The sequence below is a fragment of the Haliotis rubra genome, unplaced genomic scaffold, assembly GCF_003918875.1.
Source record: "Haliotis rubra isolate DU_JTF1 unplaced genomic scaffold, ASM391887v1 Scf615, whole genome shotgun sequence".
Classification (NCBI taxonomy): domain Eukaryota; kingdom Metazoa; phylum Mollusca; class Gastropoda; order Lepetellida; family Haliotidae; genus Haliotis; species Haliotis rubra.
In genome coordinates, this window is record NW_025767319.1 from 153,034 (window position 1) to 164,520 (window position 11,487).

General features: G+C 40.7%; 1 protein-coding gene across 1 annotated transcript; it reads left to right on the forward strand.

The window, feature by feature from the left end:
• Positions 1-2,433: 2,433 nt before the first annotated feature.
• On the forward strand, positions 2,434-6,345 carry LOC124256024 (CDGSH iron-sulfur domain-containing protein 3, mitochondrial-like; the record flags this gene model as incomplete). The annotated part of the gene is made up of 2 exons (XM_046689937.1): positions 2,434-2,604; positions 5,501-6,345. Coding segments are annotated over 2 exons (360 nt in total), but the record flags the coding sequence as incomplete, so codon positions are not given.
• Between the last annotated feature and the right edge of the window lie 5,142 nt (positions 6,346-11,487).

The following is an 11,487-nucleotide window of genomic DNA, read 5'->3' on the forward strand; positions in this document are numbered from 1 at the left end:
GCAATGACGTCACAAGGCTTCTGCTTACAATATACTATTTGTAAACAACAATTATAGATGATTAACAATATATTCTTTAACTTGTAAAATGTAAAAAGTACTTCACTATGTTTACCCACATTGAAAATGTTCATCTTTAAAAACAATATTTCCATAGGTTAGTGTGTTTTTGTATAGCAAAAAGATAAACATGGATTATTTCCCTGAAAGATTTTTAAGAAGGCTACAAATGACATTCATAATTCCAATCAAACATGAACTTACATATGACTTGCGTACCAGTTTGTATTATACCTAATACAAATATTGTCAGGATCATTGTCACTGTTTCTTGTGAACTGCTGTGAACTCCTTGTCAATGTTCTGTCATTCTTGCTGCCAGAAATAGGTTCAAATTAAAAATGTTTTACTTCTGTGTCATTATTTGTGTTTGGAATGCCATCAAAAGGAATTAGTAGCCCTTATAAAAGCAGATTTCAGCACTGTATCACTTCATCTACTTCATTATCTTATGTAATCACCAAATGCTTTTGAGAGGTGTGTGCTAGTGTGATATTAAAAACTGGATAATGATGTGTTACTGTTTCAAAGAATCGTGAATGGATGTCATACATACCTAAGCATCCATTAACAGTGAATATAGACTGTGAGTTGTAATCTTGGCTAGAATGCAGTTTACTAGGCGCAGCTCCAGCCAGCGATGCCTGCCCATATCACTGCTTTCCTCACGCTCCACTGATCTCCAGTGGCACTTCTTTAGAGGCAAACGACCCTTTCACATCCTTAGGGTTAAGTTTTAGGGTTAGGGTCTGGTACCCTTTCCGATCATTCAGGCTAAGAGTTAGGCTTTGGTTCCCTTTCACCACCTTACCTTCAAGCAGTGCCATACAATTTTATCCAATTGAAACACACTTCGCCCTATCTGGGACTCATCAGTACAGTCCCAGAAAGAATGGATTTTGGGCGGAAAAAGGAATGGGAAGGGCGTGGCATAGTGAGACGCTTGCACAGTGGTTTGTTTTCATTTCTTGCACTTGCGACTCACTGCTATACTAAATTACATCACTAATTAATGAAGTCAGTAATCCTGCAAAGCGCGTTCTGGCCCCTGCATCGCTCATTAATGAGAAAAAGTGTGCCAGGTAAAATGCAGTACTCCCAGAACCTTCTTAGAAATCCTTTAATTTCTTACGTTGATGTAATAACGGTGCCATTTGACTATGAAAAAAGTTGCAAGATACTGACAGCATAGTAGTTAAAAAAAAGATGTTGTAACGCTATTCTCAATCTCTTCTACCATAAGCAATATGCTATGTGTTTTGAAATTAGAGTTGATTCCCAGTATTTGATAGAAAATGCTTGTCTTTGATAATTTGACTTTCAGTCAATTATTCACACCTGCATCACTTCATCATGGCCATAGGTTGTGTTAAAATGTGTTGTTGATTTTCTTCTATCACAGGATAGTTCTAGTTTTGGCAACCTGTGAAGATCTGGGTTAGAATTGATCTTCAGTAACCCTTGATTGTCATAAGAGGTGACTAGCATGATCGGGTGGTCAGACTCGCTGACTTGGTTGACACATGTCATCATATCCCAATTATGTAGATCAATGCTCATGCTGTTGATCACTGGATTGTGTGGTCCACACTTGATTATTCACAGACCACCAACATATAGTCTAATATTGCTAAACTCACTCCAGTTCTGACATGATAGAATGGAGAGGAACATACATCATTTACAGGGATGAGAATTTTCTGCAGATCCGCAGATTTGATTGCGCTGGGGTCATTGGATCGGGCATGGGTACCTGCAGCCCCCAAGACCCCCAGCTCATGTTCCTCTTTTAACTCATACCCATTCCTATCCCTGCATTTAAGTCTAAAAATAGGTGACATGTACATTGAATTGTGCTTAATACAACATTTTTACTTCATTTTATCACAATCAAATCTACATGTAACCTAGCTCTAAATTGAAAATAAAGTATGTTTGTCTCCAAACTGTGGCATTGGGCAGGGCCCCGTTCCTCAAAACTGTCGTAGCGCTAAGGTGATCGTAACTCTCATACTTTAACATAGACTTACGGCTGTCGTAGTGCTACGATCGCTTTGAGGAATGGGGCACAGGGCCTAGATTTTCGAAGCTCTCTTAGAGCTAAGATAGTCGTAAGTGCCATACATTAACATTAACTTATGACTATCTTAGTGCTAAGAGAGCTTCGAAAATCTAAGCCCAGGTCTGTACATGAGGGAAAGGTTGCCTGTAGACAATCTGCAAGCTGTATATGCTGAGTCAGCATATTACCAGTGACCTACTGTACAGTTATGGGTGGGTTGTATATAAGCAACTTTTGAAAATGTCATGTTTAGATGTATTTTTAAATGTTTCAGCAAACACGGACATTGAATGTTGATGACTTTGTGACTGAAAAAGAAGAAGAAAAACAAGTTCAGACAGCACAGAGAAACGCCCAAATTTGTAAATGAATTCTCGACTGACCAACCAAAGGGAAAGATATATGACAAGAAGCCATTTCGTATAGAGCTGAAGGCTGGGAAGAAATACGCTTGGTGTGCTTGTGGGCATAGTCACACACAAGTAAGTGTACAGCTATATATAGTTTAGCTAGCACTCTGATGATATAGAAGGATCGAAGGAACATTCTCTCTTTGGACACTTCATGTGTGAAGTCAGCTTGGTTGTTTTGTTTTGTTATGTCAATTCAAGATCAAGAACACAATGAATCATTCAGAATTGATTTTCCATGTCAACTTTGTCCAACACCACACGCAGCAATATTCCAGCTATATGATGGTGATATAATCAACCCTTGACCAGACAATCCAGGGATTAATATTATGAGCATCATCTGATGCGATACAAATGACCAACCTGCCAAACCCACCCACTGAGTCACCTCTTACAGCAAGTAAGTTGCAGGGATCCTATATTCAACTAAGTTTCACTGTGGGTTCGTGCTGTCATGAAGGTCACTGCTATATAGGCAGTATTGAGCATGCTGAGTTTACACCTTATGCAAAGTGACATTTTGTGTTATAATATTGTTTCTGTTGCCTTCCCTCGGTTACTGTGTTATTTCTGTTAAAACCTCTCTGTTATCATGTTGTTTCTGGTCCAACATCTGTGTTATCGTGTTGTTTCTGTTCCAACCTCTGTGTTATTGTGTTGTTTGTGTTCCAACCTCTGTGTTATCGTATTGTTTGTGTTCCAACCTCTGTGTTATCGTATTGTTTGTGTGTTGTAGAGTTGTGTCTGTTGTGTTATTGCCTCTGTATGTTGTGAACTGTTATAGCCTCTGTGTGTTCCAACCTCTCTGTTATCATGTTGTTTCTGGTCCAACCTCTGTGTTATCATGTTGTTTCTGTTCCAATCTCTGTGTGATCATGTTGTTTCTGTTCAAATCTCTTGTGTTATCGTGTTGTTTCTGTTCCAACCTCTGTGTTATCGTGTTGTTTGTGTTCCAACCTCTGTGTTATCGTGTTGTTTCTGTTCCAATCTCTGTGTTATCGTGTTGTTTCTGTTCCAACCTCTCTGTTTTCGTGTTGTTTCTGTTCCAATCTCTGTGTTATCGTGCTGTTTCTGTTCCAACCTCTGTGTTATCGTTTTGTTTCTGTTCCAACCTCTGTGTTATCGTGTTGTTTCTATTCCAACTTCTGTGTTATCATGTTGTTTCTGTTCCAACCTCTCTGTTATCGTGTTGTTTCTGTTCCAATCTCTGTGTTATCGTGTTGTTTCTGTTCCAATCTCTGTGTTATCGTGTTGTTTCTGTTCCAACCTCTGTTATCGTGTTGTTTCTGTTCCAATCTCTGTGTTATCGTGCTGTTTCTGTTCCAACCTCTGTGTTATCGTGTTGTTTCTATTCCAACCTCTGTGTTATCATGTTGTTTGTGTTCCAACCTCTGTGTTATCGTGTTGTTTCTGTTCCAATCTCTGTGTTATCGTGTTGTTTCTGTTCCAATCTCTGTGTTATCGTGTTGTTTCTATTCCAACCTCTGTTATCGTGTTGTTTCTGTTCCAATCTCTGTGTTATCGTGTTGTTTCTGTTCCAATCTCTTGTGTTATCGTGTTGTTTGTGTTCCAACCTCTGTGTTATCGTGTTGTTTGTGTTCCAACCTCTGTGTTATCGTGTTGTTTCTGTTCCAACCTCTGTGTTATTGTGTTGTTTGTGTTCCAACCTCTGTGTTATCGTATTGTTTGTGTTCCAACCTCTGTGTTATCATATTGTTTGTGTGTTGTAGAGTTGTGTCTGTTGTGTTATTGCCTCTGTATGTTGTGAACTGTTATAGCCTCTGTGTGTTGGAGTGTTGTGTCTGTTATAGCCTCTGTGTGTTGTAGTGTTGTGTCTGTTGTGTTATTGCCTCTGTGTTGTGAAATGTTATAGCCTCTGTGTGTTGTGAACTGTTATAGCCTCTGTGTGTTGTGGTGTTGTGTCTGTTATAGCCTCTGTGTGTTGTGAACTGTTATAGCCTCTGTGTGTTGTGAAATGTTATAGCCTCTGTGTGTTGTGAAATGTTATAGCCTCTGTGTGTTGTGAACTGTTATAGCCTCTGTGTGTTGTAGTGTTGTGTCTGTTATAGCCTCTGTGTGTTGTGAAATGATATAGCCTCTGTGTTGTAGTGTTGTGTCTGTTATAGCCTCTGTGTGTTGTGAACTGTTATAGCCTCTGTGTGTTGTAGTGTTGTGTCTGTTATAGCCTCTGTGTGTTGTGAACTGTTATGGCCTCTGTGTTGTAGTGTTGTGTCTGTTATAGCCTCTGTGTGTTGTGAAATGTTATAGCCTCTGTGTGTTGTGAACTGTTATAGCCTCTGTGTGTTGTAGTGTTGTGAAATGTTATAGCCTCTGTGTGTTGTGGTGTTGTGTCTGTTATAGCCCTCTGTGTGTTGTAGCCTGTGTGTTGTGAACTGTTATAGCCCTGTGTTGTGTCTGTTATAGCCTCTGTGTGTTGTGAACTGTTATAGCCTCTGTGTGTTGTGAACTGTTATAGCCTCTGTGTTGTGTCTGTTATAGCCTCTGTGTGTTGTGAACTGTTATAGCCTCTGTGTGTTGTGAACTGTTATAGCCTCTGTGTGTTGTGGTGTTGTGTCTATTATAGCCTCTGTGTGTTGTGAACTGTTATAGCCTCTGTGTGTTGTGAACTGTTATAGCCTCTGTGTGTTGTGAACTGTTATAGCCCCTGTGTGTTGTGGTGTTGTGTCTATTATAGCCTCTGTGTGTTGTGAACTGTTATAGCCTCTGTGTGTTGTGGTGTTGTGTCTATTATAGCCTCTGTGTGTTGTGAACTGTTATAGCCTCTGTGTGTTGTGGTGTTGTGTCTATTATAGCCTCTGTGTGTTGTAAAACTGTTATAGCCTCTGTGTGTTGTGGTGTTTTGTCTGTTATAGCCTCTGTGTTATGAACTGTTATCGCCCTGTGTGTTGTGGTTCTGTGCTTCTGTTACAGCCTATTTGTGTTACGGTGTCATGTTCTGTTACAGCCGCTGTGTGATGGTACCCACAAGACACTATGGGGGACATCAGAAACTAAGAACATGCCCAAATGGGGTCCAGTTCGGTTTAGTGTGGAGGAGACAAAGGAGTACTGGCTATGTAACTGTAAACAGACCAACAATAAACCTTTCTGTGATGGCACACACAAGCTCCCACACATCCAGGCCACCAAGTAGGACAGGATTTCTTGAGTTGTCATGGTTACTCTGTGTATTCACTGCATTAGGAAAAGTATAGCATGCATGTGTCTGTAACTGATTTCGTGATATTGAAAAATGATACAAGTGTAGTTCATATCGAGTTAACAAGACGTAAGTTACTCATGTTCTGGAGCTATGGCTATTGGGCAGATGTGTTTGAATTTTCCTTCAATGACTGTGGTGTGGTGGTTATGTCAAAGATATTGGTGATTGAAAATGTTAAGTTGTAAAACATAACTGACAGTGACTGGAAGGTTGTGGTATGTATGTAGTCAGATCATATATATTTACATATTATTAAAGAACCTTGGTGTCTTACACGTAAATGAACTGAGTGACCAAGAGACCCTTGTGATATGATGTCAGCGTACACTTGAGGTCACTTGATGTACTTGATGTAAGATACATGCTCTCACAGAGAACACCTACAGCCTGGGACGTGGCACACACTTGTCATGGTTACATAAATATCTAAATATCTATCTGGTATTTCAGGTTTTGTTTCAGGGAAATGAGTCTTGAAATGAGATAATTGTGTGTGCTGTTGATTCAGATTATAATTGCAGTATAAGGGGATCTTGTTAGAATGAGTGATATGTAATGAATAAAGCATGTGTTGTTTATGTCCTGAAGTGACCTTCTGTTGTTTCTGGCACAAAATATGAATTATTTGACAAAGACAAGTTTTCCTGTGACTGATTATCTTAGCAAGGCAAGGGAGATAACTGTCTTTGAAAGTCCACTTTTCATCTTGCTGAACTGGACAGGAATTTAGTCATATTGCTCGCTTTTGCTTCAAAGAAGATGGTGGCACCCAGTCATGATGATCCATTGATAATCAAGATCTATATTGTAAAGAACTGATGTCAAAAGAAACTTGACCACATAAAAATAAAATAGAAAAAATATAACACATCATCCAAGCACATCAGTGTCAAAAGTGAAACAGATCATTGGCACTTATTCATTGAAAATGTGAAAAAGTAAAAAAAAACCTGTTTGGACTGCAGAAACTAGACATGAAACCATAATGTAATATACTATCAAAAAAGAGTAGGGGATATCGGACTTTGATGGCTGATGAGAGGTTACGTGTGAATATGAGAACGGAACAAATAAAGAAGAACTGTTAAGGGACCATATGCAATTGTATTCCATACATTTGATAATGCCAAAGAAACAAGGACACTCTGTGGTATGGGTCAAACTACACCAAGGGTCAATCTGCAAATTTACCATACGGCAATAACCAAGTCAATACTGGGTAAATCCCCCTCTGTGGGTCAAACAGGCATGGATCCGACGTGGCATACTCTTTATGATGCGTCACAAGTCATTTTGATTGAGATTATTCCACTCTTCTTGCAATGCAGCAGCAAGGTCTTGGAGAGTAGTGGGATGTTATTGATGTCACCATAAGCGCTGTCCAAGGATGTCCCAGACATGCTTGATGGACGAAAGGTCTGGACTTAAGGTTGGCCATGGTAATCTGGTGATATTCTGCTGTTGGAGGTTTTCAGTGACAATCCTAGCCCTGTGACATCTGACGTTGTCATCTTGGAAGATGAAACGGTGGCCAGGGCTTTGAGGAAATGGCACAACGTGGGCTGCCAGGATGTTGTCCCGGTAGTACTGACCTGTGACACGTCCAGCAACATGTAAGTTCGTTCTTCCAGCCACAGCGATGGCACCCCACACCATTACAGACCCCCCTCCAAAATGATCATACCTAATGACGTTGACATCATGGAAACGTACGTTGTGTCTACGCCAAACCCTTTTACGTCTATCAACGAAGTCTAACACGAATCTGGACTCATCAGAGAACTTTACATTCTTCCAACATCGATAATCCCAGCGTTGGCGTTCTAAACACCAAACACATCTTGCCCTTATGTGACCATCTCTCAAGCAGGGGAGAGAGAATATCAGGTGTAACTGATAAAACCAACCTTGTGAAAAATATTGTTAATGCAAAAATTATTTGATCAATTGCTTGGTCGTTTAGTCACTTCACCCATCACCAATTTGATACAACTCTTGGTTGGGGGTAACTAGTTCCAATGAAGACCAGTAATTGTGTACTTTGTATGTCCAGAACCTATTCCTGACTTTATGACGTTATCAGAGACAAATGAGAGTAGCCAGGCTACTCAGGGCTCAAGAAATTCGGCCTTACAGACATTACAGAGGACAGGTGGCTGCGATGTGTCTGGCAGATTGCCATCTTCACCGATGAAAGTCAGGTTTGCCCGTTCACACTTAAATGAATACGACATGTTTTCTGCTAAAGTGGGCAAGGGGAGGAATTTATGGGCTGGTAGACTACCTCTGGTGATCATTAAGGGATCTTCTTCTTCTTCTGATATTCTTCGTCCAATTGTCCCACCATTTCTGTATACAGCTTAGACACGGCGTCATTTACCAGCATGACAACTCCAGACCCAATACAGTCTGTATACAGAACTTCCTTGCAGCCAACAAAGTTTATGTGCTGCCATGGCTTGCTCACATCCAAAACATGTCACCCATAGAACACCTGTGAGATGTCATTGGTCCAGGCTCTCCAAGAAGAAGGCGAGGTATCTCTCGTCGTATCATCAGATGACTGACATTTTCTGTGTGCAGGAGATTTTTGTGTATATTGAAGCATTAGTGTTACCTGTCATTGAGCGTGAGTGATTTTAGATATGAGTACGACCCATTGTCCATGTTGTGTTGAAAGCTTGTTTTTCATTCCCCCCTGTCATTCCAGTACTAGTTGTCATTATAAATACTGATTTCATTAAGATCTTTTCAGTACATTTTATTTCATGCATCTATCTTTTGTGGTTTTTAAGCTGGATTGATTTAAAATAGTCTTAAAGTTTATTTTGGCTGTCAGTTTAAAACAGGTATTACCATGCAAAGTGCATCAAATCATTTGAGCACCTTGATTAATGACATCAAAGGATTTGGGAAAACAACTCAAATGTGCATTACATCTTGCAATCAACCGAAATAGGCTCAGCAGTTTACGAACTAGATGTCATTATGTGATTTTGATTGAACGATGCATAATTTGAGAACCAGCCTATTTGAGATATGGTGAAACTGGACTTTCATGGTCAGTTAACTTCCTCGCCTTTGATAGATGGTTACTTATCTACTAGTGTAGCATCAATCAGCTGCCAGCCTCCACAGTTCATCAGTTCATTATAGCCTGGAGGAGAAGCTGTTCGGATGCATATTGCCTCCACAGTTCATCAGTTCATTATAGCCTTGAGGAGAACCTGTTCGGATGCATATTGCCTCCACAGTTCATCAGTTCATTATAGCCTTGAGGAGAAGCTGTTCGGATGCATATTGCTTCCACAGTTCATCAGTTCATTATAGCATAGAGGAGAAGCTGTTCGGATGCATATTGCTTCCACAGTTCATCAGTTCATTATAGCCTTGAGGAGAACCTGTTCGGATGCATATTGCCTCCACAGTTCATCAGTTCATTATAGCCTTGAGGAGAAGCTGTTCGGATGCATATTGCTTCCACAGTTCATCAGTTCATTATAGCCTAGAGGAGAAGCTGTTCGGATGCATATTGCTTCCACAGTTCATCAGTTCGTTATAGCCTGGGGAGAAGCTGTTCGGATGCATATTGCTTCCACAGTTCATTATAGCCTGGAGGAGAAGCTGTTCGGATGCATATTGCCTCCACAGTTCATCAGTTCGTTATGGCCTGGGGAGAAGCTGTTTGGATGCATATTGCTTCCACAGTTCATTATAGCCTGGAGGAGAAGCTGTTCGGATGCATATTGCTTCCACAGTTCATCAGTTCGTTATAGCCTGGGGAGAAGCTGTTCGGATGCATATTGCTTCCACAGTTCATTATAGCCTGGAGGAGAAGCTGTTCGGATGCATATTGCTTCCACAGTTCATCAGTTGTTATAGCCTGGGGAGAAGCTGTTCGGATGCATATTGCTTCCACAGTTCATTATAGCCTGGAGGAGAAGCTGTTCGGATGCATATTGCCTCCACAGTTCATCAGTTCGTTATGGCCTGGGGGAGAAGCTGTTTGGATGCATATTGCTTCCACAGTTCATTATAGCCTGGAGGAGAAGCTGTTCGGATGCATATTGCTTCCACAGTTCATCAGTTCGTTATAGCCTGGAGGAGAAGATGCATTGCCTATTGCCTCCACAGTTCATCAGTTCATTATAGATTGGAGGAGAAGATGCATTTGCCGTTGGCTGCCTGTTCCTCCACAAGGCCTTTGAAGGTTTGTGCAGGGCATCATTTTCTGCAACCAATTTGTCCTTTCATGGAACTCAAACTTTCTGAACGTGTTTCCAACAATACTAATGGTCAAGATCAAAATGCCATTCAGGGGTGGAAAGCCATATTTCTTAATGTTTATGTTTAAAGGATTTTTAGATAAATTTTGTATCTAATGAGTGAATGAGGTTTAATTCACCAGTCCAGCAAGCCAGGATACAGTCTGCAACCGTTGGTCAGCTCATAACAAGCATGTGGAAGAAGGTTGAACATGATAATTCCTCCTATTGACGTAACATATATTTGACGGGAACTGAATGTATCCCATTTGTTGAATAGGAGTAAAGGATAGCAAACACAGTATACACATGTTCAATTTCAAAAGCAAATACACTTCCACTTCCACTTCCACTTCCACGTAAGATGGTCTATGCTTCTATCTCTACTAATGTCTAGATGAAAGGATGACACAAATATGCAGCAACTGTTGAGGAAAAATGCCAACAGTAATCACTTTTGAAACAGCTGTATTAGATCAACTATGTATTCATGCATGACACGGGTACTTCATATTTGCAGATAACAAAGCATAGTTGCATTCAGTATCAGGACAAAGTGATTGTTCCCTGGAATGTATGAACTTTCCCAACACCACCTTCAGTCGAGTCACACACAGATCAGTACAGCAACATTGTCAGCAGGAACACAGATGGAACTGCCTTCACTGCATGTAGCATAACACATTGCACTAGCTCGCGTCCTGAACTTAGACGTGAGCTGATTGTGTTGAAGCCTGGCCAGACACCGTCGAATCTGACGTCAAAGCATTGTTCTTCACCTGACCGTTCTGGTTCTTCATGACAACCGCCAAACCCTCCAGTTCTGGAAGCGATGTTCTTTGTGACGACAAGGAAGCTGACGTTAGGGTGACCGTGTTCCTGTGTGAGTTTTTCCGGGACTGCTTATGCCACCGCTTCCAGGCCCCGCCGACTTGACCATGAACCTGGTGGACACAGCACATCATGACGTTCACCTGACTGAGAAAGCAGTATTCTAAGGTTCTTATAAAAACGTTTTATAGTCAAGCAGTTTTACTGAACCCATTGCCTTACCTCAGTGTTGAGGAAACAGAATATGAGAGCCACCAACAAGCCCTAAAAACAAGGAGAATAAATGTTAGCCGAGCCTTTGGTATGTTCGAGTTGATGCTAATTACTTCACGCCATTGTCAAGGCGGCTGGTCATTTGAGGTCCAGCAGAACGTGTTTTAAGAGGCTTTCCATTACGTACAACTAACCTACAATGAAAGTAGTAAATGTATTATACAGGAAATCATGAAAACATCAACCCTGTCTCATAGTACCTTACAGATTTCACCGGATATTTATCACGCAGTTCACATGCAATATTTGTCCCAGTTAAACCTCGAAATAAAAAGCATGTTTTACATGTTTTCACGTCCATCTTTAAATGTATATTTTCCCTCCATGAATATGTTTTTTTCTGTTGTCACAATCCCTGCA